The sequence below is a fragment of the Ctenocephalides felis genome, unplaced genomic scaffold (assembly GCF_003426905.1).
Source record: "Ctenocephalides felis isolate EL2017-DRISC unplaced genomic scaffold, ASM342690v1 CF-g0.4_SCAFFOLD_00845, whole genome shotgun sequence".
Taxonomy (NCBI): Eukaryota; Metazoa; Arthropoda; class Insecta; order Siphonaptera; family Pulicidae; genus Ctenocephalides; species Ctenocephalides felis.
In genome coordinates this window covers 24,940,765-24,956,980 of record NW_020536999.1, presented here as the reverse complement: position 1 = coordinate 24,956,980, position 16,216 = coordinate 24,940,765, and the positions used below count along the sequence as shown (strand labels likewise).

The 16,216-nt window shown below is 29.0% G+C and overlaps 2 protein-coding genes across 2 annotated transcripts; both read right to left on the bottom strand.

Moving 5' to 3' along the window:
* Window positions 1–237: 237 nt before the first annotated feature.
* Window positions 238–4,786, bottom strand: LOC113363159 (UDP-glucuronosyltransferase 1-9-like). The gene is made up of 12 exons (XM_026605637.1): window positions 4,699–4,786; window positions 2,697–2,782; window positions 2,379–2,502; window positions 2,053–2,206; window positions 1,806–1,978; window positions 1,656–1,748; window positions 1,386–1,590; window positions 1,207–1,328; window positions 1,014–1,140; window positions 702–922; window positions 413–631; window positions 238–326 (listed from the first exon to the last, which is right to left on the bottom strand). The coding sequence occupies exons 2-12, from the start codon at window positions 2,770–2,772 to the stop codon at window positions 278–280; spliced, it is 1,563 nt and encodes a 520-aa protein (XP_026461422.1). The 5' UTR covers window positions 2,773–2,782; window positions 4,699–4,786; the 3' UTR covers window positions 238–277.
* Window positions 4,787–8,974: 4,188 nt separating this feature from the next.
* Window positions 8,975–11,653, bottom strand: LOC113377018 (kinesin-like protein Klp68D). Its single transcript, XM_026617181.1, has 6 exons — window positions 11,627–11,653; window positions 11,249–11,529; window positions 11,025–11,184; window positions 9,927–10,961; window positions 9,468–9,854; window positions 8,975–9,408 (listed from the first exon to the last, which is right to left on the bottom strand). Coding segments are annotated over exons 1-6 (2,205 nt in total). The 5' UTR covers window positions 11,628–11,653; the 3' UTR covers window positions 8,975–9,067.
* Between the last annotated feature and the right edge of the window lie 4,563 nt (window positions 11,654–16,216).

Sequence of the window (16,216 nt, the reverse complement as noted above, 5' to 3'; positions counted from 1 at the left end):
ATATGTTTCTAAATATATATACATACATACACACATATATATATATATATATATATATATATATATTGTATATACATTCATGTCCATATAAAAACGTCCATTTTATTATGTTTTTAATAAAAATAAATTTTATACTCTTACAAAACAAGAAAATACAAAATTCATTTCTATCCAAAATCAGTTCAACCTATAAAGAATCTCCAGTATTCTGAATAAGTGCTTGGATCTTTGGTAATTCCTGTAAATATTTTTTTTAATTTTAAATTAAGTTTTAATACTAATTCTTCTTTTTACGAATGTCTTTTGGCGTAGATTTCATGCACGACCTACAAGAAAATGTACATTTGAATATAAAGTAAATCACAGTTTATTAGCCACAATTATCATAAATCTGTTGTTATATTTTATTTACCTGAATGCCATTTTACAGGTAAAATACAGGACCAACAGAAAGCCTAGTACAACAGCTGCCACAAATCCGATAACATCAAACAACCAGATTTGGTACCATTTTAGGAATTTACCAGGTGTCCGCAGTTGTGGAGCGCCTTGATGACGCAAAACGTACTCTGTCCAGAAAACTGCAGTATCTAATGGTGGCGCTGGACGGTCTTTGAATTGTTTTGATACTCTTGAAGGTAAAAAACATATCAGTCAACATTAATTCTTTAATATCCTGATGAAACAGATAGTTATTTTACTTGAGAGCAGTTTCCTTGAATTTTTTGTCAGTCAAAACTTCATTTAGGGATTTTTCAAACTTTTCTTCAATTTCTTGCACGTTCACCATGAGTGCGATGCCTCTTCGAACGTAATTTTTGATATTTGATAATTGATCACCAAACATTGGGACTCCAATCATTGGAATTCCACAGTAAACTCCTTCCATTGTGCCCAAGAGACCGCCATGAGTTACAAACACCTGGAAAATGGAAATGTAGTCACAGGTGATATAAAATTTTGGTACCACTTGACGAATATTATATATCCACAAATTCAATTTGTGGTCTTACCTTAACATTTGGATGAGCAAGAATATCTCTCTGCGGTAACCATTTTTGTGTTACCACGTTTTTAGGCAAAACTAAACCTGGTGGGAAGTTTTTAGGGTTTGCTTTCCATAAAACCAAATGAGGTTTTCTAAAAAAATTATATAAAATTTTCAGTTTATGCTTTTAGACTTCATAAATGATTTCATATTGTTACTTGGCAAATGCAGCGAGCATGGCTTCTAAAGATTGTCTAGGAATAGTCTCGGATTGAATCATTGATCCAAAACTGAAGTATATCACACCTTGCTTAGCATCATCAAGGAGTTTTTGGATATCCTGTTGAATCAATTTGGATATTAACCATTCGGTCTATTTTAAGTAGTGATCTGTTACCTTTGGCAAAGGACTTGGTTCTGGAGTAATGTGAATTCCACCGACTTCGACGTGTGCAGGAACTCCTGGTCTGGACCCTGTTAAACTGAAATGACTGTTGGATAAAAGTAAACTAGCACTTCGGCTCAAATCATACAAATCAGGAGTTTGTGGCAACACTTCTCGTGCCACACGTTGTGAGGGAATTCTTGATACGTAATGATACCTGAAATGGAATTAAAATTTTTATAGTAAAAACTAACTTGCGTCTATTTTTGTAGTTGGTCGTACCCGAAGAAAATTCCAATGTGCATCAAGAAGTTACCAGTGCGTTCCCAAAAGTCCATTTTATCAGGATATGATGTCAACATCAAAGGAGAAGTACTACAGGAATAAATAACATGAACACATATTTGGATGTATACCAGGATAAAATTTTACCTTGGCAATATTGGCATATCAATCTGTTCTGCCATCCAGTCGAAAGGAGTTGCACACGACATGGAAATCCAAGGAGTTTTGAACTTGTCAACAAAACTCAAAAAGCAATCGGTACCAAAAGTTTCTGTTATGATCAAATCATACTTTTCATTGGATTTAGCTAATTCTTGGAACTACAATAAAAGAAATTATCCAGTTTTCAAACGGATAAAATATACTGAGAGATCGAAATGCATAATTTTCTTACCTGTGGTGTGTGCAATAGATTTTTGCACAGTTCAGCTCCTGCCATAGTCCATATAACCAGGGCTCCACCCATGAACCCCATTTGAGTGACGAAGGAGTAACTTACATTGTTTACGAAGTCTGGTAAGGTTCCTGCCAAACTAATATCTTTGTAACTGAAATAAATACATAGCAAAATTAATAAAATAAATTTCTTAATTTATTAAATATTTCAATAATGTTCAGTTATAATTTATATTGTTAAATACTTCAATAACAATTTATGTAGATGTTATATTTTTTATCAAGTTTTTTTATTAATAGTTATCTCTTATATGCAGGTCTTACTTTGGCAAAGGAGTTTTTCTTGGAAAATGACCAACGACAGTGACTTCATGTCCACGATTTGCTAAAGCTTCCAATAGAGCCTTGTTTGGAGTCCAGTGACTGTGACCATTTAATGGAAAAATACCTAGAAAAATTTTTAATTTATTCTGATGAAATGATATAGTTTTGTGGAAGTGATCATGATCCTGGAAGAAGGCCAGGAAGAATTTATAAACCTCATGGAACTTTTGGTAAGCATCAAGAAGGTAAATTTATCTTAAATTTGATAAAATGGTATATTAATTACTCCTTATTGGGATGTTGTTACTAATTTCATACCTAAAATTTTAGCACACTCTCCATACTGAGTCGATAATAGTGATATTGCTGCTACTGCCAAGAAATAACGCAACATCTTGCTGGATCTGAAAAAAATGGCAATTAAGTGGAAGAAGTTAAATAATTAAAAGAAATTTTAGGTAACTTGGCTAGTCATTAGCTGTCGATATATTAGTTTGAAAACCACTGTCTTATTATTAAAAGTATTTTAATAATAATTTTGAACATAAGCCATATTTAAATTTAAATTTCTAAACCGTCGTTTTGTGATTCAAAATTTACTTCCGCATCAATAAGCGCAGCTCCTATTTGGGAACATATTCGTTATTTATTTATTATTATTTTGAAACAGATTTCTATAATAAATAATTAAAATATATATAAAAATAACTGCATTTGTAGAACAGAATAAATTTATTTTAATTAATTTTAATAATAATATAATTAAGATTTTAATTCAAATTATCAGTACATTTAAACCTTTTAAATTCTTGAATATACAAAAGCGTTCAGAATACATTACATTTTATGACAAAAAAATCTGCAAAGTAATCGTTGAAATGACTTTAACTGTTTTTTTCTTTGAATTTGATTTCAATTAAAGATTCAGTAAATTTTTATATTATTTTATGGTAAATCATATAAAAATATTATAAATATATTAATAAATTGAATTGAATAATTGATTTATTCAATTGTTATGCTAAATGTTGCGAAAATAAAAAAGTCTTAGAAAAAGAACAAAAAACCTAGTTAATAATTATAACATGTATATATTAGGGTGGTCCTTAATATAAATATTTTCGGTTTTATTTGCTCCCAGGGCCTCCAATGCTCCCAAATTGATAAAAAAATATCTCTGAAAGTTTTAACTCCTCTCCAACCAAAGTATTTAATGGAAATAAATAACATAAGTAAAATTCCATTTGTTTTTCAGAATTTTATAACTTAGTGAATCAAAATTTTGATAATAACATTGTATTTGATTAGTTTGATCATAAATAAAAAAATTACAACAAAAATTTGATGTATTTTATATAATAAGTATTTACCAAAAAGCCAAAAATTTTAGTTGAAGTGCGGATTATTTTAAAGTTAATATTAAAAACTTAAACTTTCAGAGATTTTTTATCAATTTGGAAGCTTTTGAGTTCCTGGGAGCAAGGAAATTCGAAAACATCCATATTAAGGACCACCCTAAAATATATTTACTAAGTAAACTAAATAGTTAGAAATGCATGTTAACGGTTTAATAAAAATAAATGTTTACATATTAATTATATTTATACAAATTAATAATTATAATTATTAATTTGTATATATATAGTTAATATGTAATCAATTTTGCTTATTAATAAAATATAGTTAATATGTAATCAATTTTGTTTATTAATAAACAAAATTGTTTACATATCAACTATATTTATACAAATTAATAATTATAATTATTAATTTGTATAAATATAGTTAAACAATTTTGTTTATTAAACTGTTAACATGCATTTCTAACTATTTTGTTTATTTACAATTAGTACATATATTAGGGTGGACCTTAATATGGATGTTTTCAAATTTCTTTGCTCCCATAATAATGATTAATTAATTAATTTTATATAAATAACAAATTATTAACTAATTTTTTTGTCACAATACAAAATGTTGTGTAAATATTTTTAATTATAACGTTAACATGTGACTTTGTTTTTTTCTTCAAAGAAATTTCTTTATTTAATAATAACATTATTTATAATATATATTTATATTAGGAAGCACAGTATTTAATAAATATTAACATTTTGATTTTAGTTTAGGATATGAATTTTAAATTAAATTAACACTAAATATAAACAAATTCAAAATTGTACTTTATACCAACTAGACACTTTTTGTAACTGAATTAATCTGTACTTAATATTTTTATTATTTGTTCACAATTCACATTACAATTTAATCTCATCAATTACATAACTACAAGTAAATATCGAGTTTATCAATCACTTACAACAAGATTATTATTTCTTTATAAATACTGATTCCGCCACGTTGTGTCTTTTGTGTTTAAACCTCAACTAATTATTTCAAGACTTTTCTAAGACCTCACAAAACATTTCGTGTGTACTGTGTATATCTCTATTTCAAATACTAATACATGTTTTTTGACCATCGGGAATGTTTGATTCTAATTTTTTTGAGAGTATATATATATATAATGTAGAATGATTATTTATCTAGCCTTGTTGATAATTTAAATTTATGACATTGATCATGATGACTGGACAGTTTAAAGGTTGTAGCAAAAATTATATAATCAAATTATGATAAACCCATTTGGTGTCTTCCAAAATCAAAATAAAACTAGTTAAATCAAGTATTTATTTTTTCGTACCTTTATAACTTGCAAACTGCTCAGATATCATAAGTAACTATTGAGTAAATTGAAGTAATATATTTAATCATAATAAAAAAAAAACTATATGTTGTATTAAATTATATAATTTTTAATATAATATAATAATTGCATGAGCTTTTTCAAATCTTTAACACAGTTTATTTATGATATTGCATTGAATTTATTTATAATATTATTACAGTATTATTAGTACTGACATAATAATTATTTTATTTGTTTTATTTATATATTTTATTCTATCTTAAGATTATTATTACTATCAATATTATTATTATTAATTTTTATCATTATAGTGTTTGTACCTTTGAAGGCTTTGTATTAAAATATAATAAGTAAGTATAAAATATAATGTTATAAAAGATATTATTGTATAATTTGTAATATAAACTGAATTTGTATTATAAACTAAATTAAATAATAAGAGTAATTTATAAAAGAGTAGAATGAAAATTTGTAGTGCGATAGCACATGTCAGTGAATTGTGTGTTTTGTATATATATATATATATATATATATATATATATATATATATATACGAGGTCTGTTCAAAAAGTACCCGGAATTTTCGTTTTTTTCAAAAAAATATTTATTTATTCGTCTACATTAATGTGGTCCCCTTCAAAGTAGTCCCCCCCAGATATAATACACTTATGCCAGCGTTTTTTCCAATTTTCGAAGCACCCTTGATATTCACTTTTTGATATGTCCTTGAGCACTCTCAGCGATTTTCTTCAATCGAGGAAAACCGCCGTCCTTTCATGGGTCTCTTCAACTTTGGGAATAGGAAAAAGTCACACGGAGCCATATCTGGTGAATTTTTGCACTTTGCAACACTTTATTTCATTTTTTACGCAAAATTTAATACAAATTCTTTGACTTTTCAATTCTTCCATTGTAAAAATCGCCGAGCTCAGAAAAACACGTCGAACCTTAGCGACTACCACAGACAAAGTAAACAGTGAATATAGCTGAAAATTTCATCATACTTTAGGGGCATGTATACCAACACAATAAAAAAAAATTTTGACAATCAGACACTCCAGACCCGCGAAATTTAATTATTAGTAATTCCGGGTACTTTTTGAACACACCTCGTATATATATATATATATATATATATATATATATATATATATATACATCTTATTATAATAAGTTATTTTGTACTGAAGTTATAATTATTAATTATATTTAAGATTTTTTTCTAATTGACTTGTGACACCTGTAAAATAAATTATTTAGTCTGTTATGTGTGCATAATTCATTTATATTATTTATATATCTTTATGATTATATTTATCTGAATTAAAAACTTTCTTTCAAAAAATTTTTTATATTATGTTTTCAGGAACTATTACTATTATTACATGAGTACCAAGAGTATATACCAATTTATGTATGGATGCATATGTAATATATATGAAATAAATTCATGATATAAACGTAAAACATTTGTTTAATTGTCCATTATAATTAACTATTTATAAACGATTTTTTAAAATTATTATGTAAAATTAAAATTGTTAAAATTATTAGCTTGATAAAAAATGTATTACCAAAAAACGTAATATATTATTAAGTATATTAAATATATTATTATCATGAATATTATTAAGTATATTAAAAAGAGTGCCAGCGATAACTGTTCTAATAACTCAACGTTTTTCGTTTCGGAATCGAAAAATCTACCAGGAGCCCAGACACTCTCTCGTCATTAAGGCTTACATCCATACAACGTTGCCTTTCTCATAAAGTCGAACAAGTTTCGGTACAAAAGCGACATGAATTACCAGGGTAGCAAACACGTTCGAGTATTAGAAGGGAATTGTAATGCGATTTTTTCGGCTATTCTTATTGGTTCTAGGAAGTCCTTTTGGGCCAATCAGAGCGTTTTAATTGCATACCGAACGCAAGTCCTTCATATATGTATGCCTATCATTCAATCGTCAAAATATTTCAAACAAATTTCAGTACAAAAGCGACATGAAATACCAGGGTAGCAGACACGTCGGAGTATTAGAAGGAAATTGTAAGGCAATTTTTTCCGCCATTCTTATTGGTTCCAAGAAGTCCTCTTGGACCAATCGGAGCGTTTCAAAATCATACCGAACGCAAATCCTTCATGTATGTATGCCAAACTGTCATTCAATTGTCAAAATTTATTTATTTAATTTTTACAAATATATTTTCATATATATAAGCAATAATTTGAATAATAGTGAAGTTCAGTGTATCATTATATTAAATATGGTTCGTAAATCATAAACTGTCAATTTATATTTATCCAAATAATTTCGATTTATTGTTGGTTTCAGATCATTTCTTTTTAATATTATTAAATTAATAGACATTGTGACATAAATTATAGATAGTGGTGCATATCATTTCTATTCTAATTCGTGTGCGCGTTGTAAAATTTTATTGTGTAAAAATTACACAACTTAGTGGAAAAGTTTATGGCGTTTAATTCAAGTACTATATACAATTGACAGACTATTTGTTTAAAATGTGTATAATTTTGCTGAATTTTGTTCCACAAACACTAGTTTATTATGAAGGCCTGTGCTCGAGGTATGTATTTATTTTGACCCACCTGCTTTGATTCCATTTAATTATACAGGGGCTTCTTGATGTAATCTGCACATTGATGTCTACAAACATCACAAAAATTTTATTTAAATTGGATGAATTGTTCAAAAGATACAAGAGATGTTATAAATAAAATGCATGCATGGATTGACAATTTGTGTTGTATTAAATCTTATATTTGTATAATACAATTATTATTTTTAAATATTCATGAACAAAACGAGATCCAAAAAGAAAGAAAGCAGAATTCTTTCTTTATGATGCTTAACTATTCTTTGTATATTCCATTCGATTTTCTTCTGCTTGCATGTTGCATGTCGCTTAATACATTGTTAATATTCTTGAATATAATTGTTAACAGTATAAACCTATCACTCTGTATATATTTAATAATAAAATATGCTTAAAGTTTATTTTATACATACTTTGGTTTTGTATTTACAACTACAAATATAATTTATTTAATTGCATAAGTGGTTAAAATGCTATAAGGAATTATTTGTAGACTTGATTATATAATTTGAAGAATTACTTTTACAGACTACAGCGTAAAGCATAAAATTATTATAAAAATTAGTGTTACCAAAAAATTCTTCTAATTTATATAAATTAATTCATCTACAATCCTAATAGTTGAATAAATATTCTATATATTAATTTGTGTAAGAAGTGAACAATTCCCACAAGATTGTAATGGTTCACACACTTCCAACAGTTTCAGTCTTTTGTATAATTCCATCTAATTTGAACCAGTACGAACCTTGTCCATTAATTCTAATGCTACTATTAAAATAATAATAATACATAAATATCACCCTATTGACCAGATCAGATTAAAAATAAAAATATTAAATATAAGACTAGTTAACTTTGGTAGATTAGGAAAAACAGTATAAATATCACAAAATAATAGGAATGTCTTAAGTTAAGATGCAAGCAAGTTGTTTAGAAATGATCTAATCTAAATTTTGGTGGGTTTGCTCATATTCTTATTACTAAAGATAAATACAAGTTTAAAATAAATATTTACTAACCAATAAATCACTAATAGTATGTTTAAAATATAAATAAATTAATATGTGTTTGTATATAATATTATTATCATACATGTCTTCAAGTTAATTTTATATAAACAAGTTATGTTAACTATTAACTTTTATAAAAGTACATCACAAATGCTACGTGCATATATATATAAAATAATTCTTTGTCTATAATACTGTTGACATCAAAACAATAAACAAGTTTTCTATCACAATCTTCAACAATATCTTTCTCAAACTTTCAAACGTTTTTATCCCTGTGTCCATTACCATTACACATAAACTAATACATAAACGTGCAACAAGAATATGAGCAACCTAAGCAACATTCATTTCGGCACAAGCCCCCTAGTCTTAGGATACACCCCGCCCTCCTTATTGGCCCCCATAATATTCCCAACTGAAGTAGTCTTCGGTCTAGATAACTTAGTACCAGATGCTGAATAGTTTTGATTGTGTCGGTTTGTTGTACTAGGTCTTTTCATGATTTGGGCAGTTCTGAAGAACGGTTGACGGGGTGAAGTGATTTCTAAATCTCCTTCTGGTTGTAAAGCATCTTCTAATACTGATTGTAACGCTGGGGACACTGTTGGGGCTTCGTATTCAAATGTGGTGCGAAATGGCATGTCCAAGTCATACTCAATAATATTCTCACCTCTGTGACGTATACCTAAATATACAGATTTAAATTACTAATAGTAAATTTTGAATAAGTGATTATGTAAGTACCTGCCAAGCCAGGGTAATGTCTTTTAACCAAAGAGACCTCAGAAATAGGCCTGCGCCGTCCTGGTTTGGATATCGGTCGTCTTGGTGGCAACATTTCTTTAGTTATTGCAACTGTCCATATGTCCAAATCTTCATCAAACTTTGCATTTGCATAAAATTTATCTTTGATTTCATTTGGTATAAAATTATCAATAATCATCAATTTTAATTTCATTTCTTTCACTAAAGCATTTTGTGTCAATTCTAATTCTGTACGGTCACGAATGTGCTCATCTTTTAAATCCTGCAATTCTTGTTTTGCTGCTTGGATTTTGCTGTTTATCTCTTCTATTTTCTTTGTCTTGGCTTCAACTTCTTGCTGCAGAGAGCTGTAAGTCTCTCTTATACCTAGAAAAGAACACATTAAAGATAAAAAATATTGCATATAGCAATCCTGTAATGCGGTTTTCTTGTATTTACCTAAGGTTGTTTCCTCCTCCTGCATTAATTTCTGTTGCATCTCAATTTCACGCTGTTTCCTCTCTGCAATGGCTGCTAAACGTTCCTCCAGTTCAATCTGATTTTCAGCCACACTGTCAATTATATTGACTCCACCTCGTACCAACTGACTTTCCAAATGTTCTAATTGTTTAGCCAAAGCTTCTGTGGTCATTCTTTCATCTTCAAGTTGCTTACGCCTTAATTCCTCTTCTTTCTTCATCATTTCTCTCCTCCTAGCCATTTCTTCTTTATTATTCTCCTGAGCTAATTTATCCATTTCAATCTTGTGCCTGGTGGTCTTCTTTCGGTCTTCAATCTCTTTCAGTTTGCGTTCTTCAATCAAAGCCTTTAGACGAGTGATTTCACTCTGGTATTCCCTGACTTTAGCATCTTTAGGATCTTCATTAACAACTGGAAGATTTTGTATAGTTTTAGCACGATGAGCATATCTTAAAGTGGTCAAAGTTTCATCATAATTGTAGCTAGCCGGCCCAATATTTGCAATCATGATAGTTTTAGAATTGCCTCCTAATGAATCTTGTAATAACCTTGTTAACTTAGAATCCCTGTATGGAATGTGTGGAGAATTTTCTGCTAGAGCTGATATAACATTTCCTAAAGAACTTAAGGACTTATTGATTTTACTTGCTTCTTTCAAACGTTCAGCAGTAGCTCCAGTTTTATTTTGCCTCTCGCTACCTGCTAAATCAATTAAATTAAGTTTACCAACAGTAACACTGTTTGTGAATGTATCACACATTTCTATGGTTATCATAAAAGCAGCATGAGACCTCGAGCTGTGTGTGTTCATGTTTGTATGGCCGATTGTTCTATTTTTATTGCCTTTGCGCATTACACGCATCATGTCCTCCACGCTTTTGCAAACCACTGAGGTTAAATCAGGGACATATGTGCCCCAGCCTTCACGTTCACGAATTTCTAAATTCTTGTCATTGTTTTTGTTTAATAAATCTTTGAGCTCCTCCATATATATCTCAAGATATGAAGTGGTTACTAGGAATAGATTAAATGATAATAACTTTATACAAGTGTTGCATTATATATACTACTAATTACCTAAAAAATTTGTATTGTTTGTCCTATTAATATGGTTCCAGATTTGTTCAAAACTTTTTGGTATTACTCCTACTTGATCAGCATCTCCTTCCATTGTATAAGTTTTACCCGTCCCAGTTTGTCCATAAGCAAAAACACAGCCGTTAAAACCAGTTAGCACCTAAAACCATGTTGCATAATGTACACATACAAAACATATTAAAAGAATTATTCTATCAACTTACCGAAGACACCAATGGTCTAACAACTTCATCATATAACATGGTCTGTGTTGTATTACAATCATAGGCACAGTCGTATGTAAAAATTTTCTTAGCATTATCATGTGCCGGATTACAAATTTGTATAAGTCCCCTTTCAGGCACGACTTTGATAATAGAAACATGATTGTCTTCGACTTCTTTCTTGCTGATCGGTCTACACCTGACTACAACTTTAACACATTCGTTTAACGGCAGCTGTCTTTGCCTCAAAGGCTTAGCAAGTATTTCCATTTTAGAAGACACTGAAACAGAAATTAGAATAGTATTTTATTGATTTGCTTTGTGTTTTCATATTTATCACCATAGATACTAATGAAAGTTTAGTGTGCTTTAGCTTACTTGTTGGAATGTTTACTTATAATTTTGTACAGAACTATGAATTAATGAATATATATTATGTTATTAAGTTTAAATGACATTTTAATTTTAATGTCAAACTAAGAATTATGACAGCTGCACAATAAGCAAGGAGAAAAACAAAAATCAATAATTGTATCCACTGTAGAGGAAGGACTTATGAATGACTCATTTTATATATTTCTGTTAATCAATATGCACTTCATACTAAAAGCACTTTGTAGTTTGAAAAGCTTTCAGTCATTTTGAAGTATTTTTAGTATAAAAGTAATGATTTTATCATTATTATTTGATAAATAAAACTGATTAAAATTTCAAATCTTGATCTTGTTGTAAAGCTCCTCAAAAGATGGCTACACAGTTAAATGACTTTTTAGACTTAATACTAATATAAAGTTGTGTTTTGAAAATAGCTCTTAACAGACATCAAGATATTAATATTTTATATTATACCTTAATTTCTCCATTGTGGTGTCAAGAGCTTTGGCTAATAAAAGGTCATCCAGGACTTTTATTATGGCCAATTTATATTTAATTGTCATAAATTTTCTGAACATTGTTAATTCATATAATATATAAACATTTGCAGAATGTTCCTTGAAAATTCATTCAAGCTTTAATATGTTGTGTCACTGCTAACTATCCTGAGCTTTCCATAACCATATGAATTTTCTTTTCCATTTTATAGCCCATTTATCAATTTAATTAAAATCCTGATGAAATGTTTCATTTTATCCCAGGATTAAAAATAGTTCCTGCAATATAATAACAATAAATAAATCATGTAGTAAATTTTCATATGTAACAATTGTTTGACAGTTGCACAACTAACTTTAATTTTGATTTTACATTTGCATTTGTAATTATAATCATTAACGTATATTTCGAATAATAAACTAAAGTGCTTAAAATTAAATTTACTTATATGAAATTCCGTACTTTTGACTATTTTGACTAAATAAATACTAAAAGTTATAATTTGTCACGCAATTTAAAACCTATGTTATTAAAGTTTATTTGTAATATATTAAATAAAAGCTTATTGTTTACGTAAATGAAACTTGCAAACTCATCATAATTATTATCTTATCATATTATTACAACATAATCTTTAATTCATCACATTTTTTACCTCAATTTTTTATTTAATTTAATGAGTTAATTACAACAATGGCTGCAATTGTTTCTTACTTTTCCAATACATAGGGGGAAGTCCCGTAATGCCGGATGGCACCAAGCGCCGGACACTCTATTTAACACGTATTATTTAAGCGAGTATATATCTTTTTATTTCAAAATACAAGTGAAAGATGCAGGGGGGTCACAAAGATACAGGATCACGCCCCAAGCCTCGCCTGTGACGCACACGGCCACGGCGAGAGCAACACTTTCCTGTTTTATGCGCAAAATCACGGCGTTATCTAAATATCAATGGAAGTAATTCTAGCATATTAATGCATTTACAATTGAGTGGTATGCAAAGATAAAACTTGTACTTGATTGTTATCCGTAAAATAGTAGAATATTATTAGATCTTTTAACCAATTTTAATAGGTGCCACCAAATGAACGAAAATGTCTGTCCCTTAGCACCGGACCCTAAGTCGTTCCTTAGCGGTGGACAGTAAACATATTGATATTTCTTGTGAGAATTTACGTAATTTATTCCAATTATTTAATTTTGTTCTGTAGGAGTGCTAACGGTCACTACATACCCTCATTCTTCGTATTTCCTAGTCAAAGAATGAAAATCTTTTGATGAATGCTTCAGCTGAGAGCATCGGTGTGGCCCAGCCAAAAGGGTGGATAAATAGTGATTTTTTTGCAATATCTAAGAATATTTGTCAAAGACACATGTGCAAACATTCCAAAGTGTGGAGATGGCTACGTATGTGATCAATGCAGGTTATTTTGAAATGTCCGGTACTAGGCTGTATAAAGTCATATTTTTTGATACCAAATTTTGATTGATAGTGTTAATTATTTTTTTAAAAAGATTGCGGTTTTGTTAATTTAGTTTGATTTCGAACTTTGTTATCTAACATAAATCATAATTTAATAAACTTCTCGTACAATATTTTTTGATTTATTTATAAATAACCTTAGGTGTCCGCCACTAGGAGACTTTCCCCTATATTAAAAAATATTAATATAAGTATTAATTATATAAAATTAATTGCATTGTTTTAAAATTGAAGATTTTTTTAGTTTTCACTAAGTTTTATTAATAAAATAGGACCTTTCATATTTTTAACAGACGTGAAGTTTTTTTTTTTAATGGCTGACTGACAATTATAAATGTGTAAATATTTTAAACTATAATTACGTTTCAGGCTATGATTACGATTAAGTATATAAAGATATTAATGACATACTTATTAGATATTTAATTAATTGCGCAACCATATAATTGTAAAATTGAAATTAATTGCCTGACTATAAAATTTCATTCATTTGAACTTTGTTCAGGTGAAGATAATTATAACGTTGGCTGTACTGCAGTTGCACTTAATTTTAAATTACATTTTACTGAAATTAATTTATATTTTGCAATTATAGCCATGCACGTAATAAATAATATGTATAAAATTGTTTTCACAATTGAAATTGTTTCACTAATTCATCAAATTTATTAGCAATCAAAACTTCTTATTAAAATTCTTAGTAAAATCAATATATAAGTACAACAATTGTGGCATTGTCGGTTGAAAAAATGAATTGTGTTTTAATTGCGTGTAAATAATCAAAACATAAATGCCAATTTCCTAACTTTTCATTAGTTTTCATTGTATTTTTTTCCTTAGTTAGGCCATCATAGGTTTTGGTCAATTTTTGGTCATATACCGTCTACCAATTGTTTGAAACCAAGACTTATTCGCGATTACATGTAACATTTTGTAAAATGTTAAATCGTGCAAAATGTCCGAAAATACTTAATGCAACTCTAAAAAGAATTATCAAAATCCGAATAACCGTTTGGGAGAAGTATCAAATCATACACCCGTACAGAAGAATTTTATATATAAGATTATTAATTTGTATAAGATTTAAATGTTTTAAATCTTTGAAATTACTTACAAAATTATGATATTATATCTTTACCTTGCTTTTCATTAAATATCCTTCTAATTTTCGTCTTTTTATTACTACAATGGGAGAGTTGACTGTTGTCAATAGTGCATATAATTTCATATTGCGTGGTATTAAAGCCTATTAAAGTTTATATGTAATAAATATTAGACTGAAATATATGATTTTATTACCGCAATTGCAAAATTCCCAACTTTCCTGCACATTTCATGGTATTTCTTTCTAATTACACTTTCTATTTACCCGCGCGCACCCAGTTAATTACAACAATGATTGCATTCCGTTGTTCTCTCTGCCAGTTTCGTTCTGTAATTAATAAACAGTTAAATAGTTTTCTATTTATTTTACTTTAGTTCATTATAGAAAGATAAATAGACATTTTGCACAATTTATGAAACTACAAGTACAATATTTTAGTTTGAAATTGCAAAATGTTTTGAGGTTATATTTGTTTGCTTTCTACTAACATTTGACTTTTCCAAGCCCTGTTTTTCCAAAGCACTCCCGGTAGATTATTAAACTGGCGATTTGCCAAGACGTGAGAAAAAATTACCCTTCGAACGAATAAAAAGTAACATAAAAATCGTAAAGACATTATTAATCACTGCTGGAGGAGCAAGAAAAGCAGAGGCAAAAGGAATATTCAAATACGTTTGAAGGACGTTTCTTGTAGAATAGATCCTTCATGTCCAAGTTATGCGAAAATAAATATTAATTATACTAAACTGGCATAACCTTCAACATGATCTTGTCTACAGTTACACAATCCTTCCCCTATCATAAATTTTTATCTCCAAAAGTCCTAAAGAGCTTTTCGACCACATAGTAGGTCCGTCCATAAGCCCCTAAGTGGTTTATGATAAGCAATTTAGTTCCTTGGAACTTTCATGTAGCCCCGAGGAGCTTTGAGCTTTAAGCTCATGATGATATTGACTGTGGGGTCGACAGCGGAGGCTACATAGACACCTCTACCAAAGCCCCCGCAGTTCGAATTGACAGATATAATAAAACCAGGATTAGCAATTGAAATTTCTACCTTTGAAATAATTAGTTTTTATTTAGAAAACTAATTTTATCCCCCAGTTGTTTTATCCTCTGACAATTTATTCCAACAGTTTTCTCGCTTATTTTTCCGTTTTATTTTTCTCCGAGACGTCTTTTTCCGCAAGGGGGCACCGTATCATTTTCACTCGTGAAGCCCCTCCTTCTCCTCGTTATTTGTGAAAATCCATTATGCGGAATTAATTGGCGAGTTTTCCAGATTGATTGTGCAACCGAAGCACCCTCTTCTGATATGGGGTGTGGGGCCCCACGGAAGAACTAGAGGGAAATAAGAAGGATGATGAATTGTTTGTGTGAAAAATAATTACAGATTGAGTTTTTGTATTTTTTAAAAAGTTGTTCGAGGTGATATGTATATCACATACGTATAATAATGATATGAAGGCAATTATTTTATATCAGTTTGTAGAGAGATTTTTAT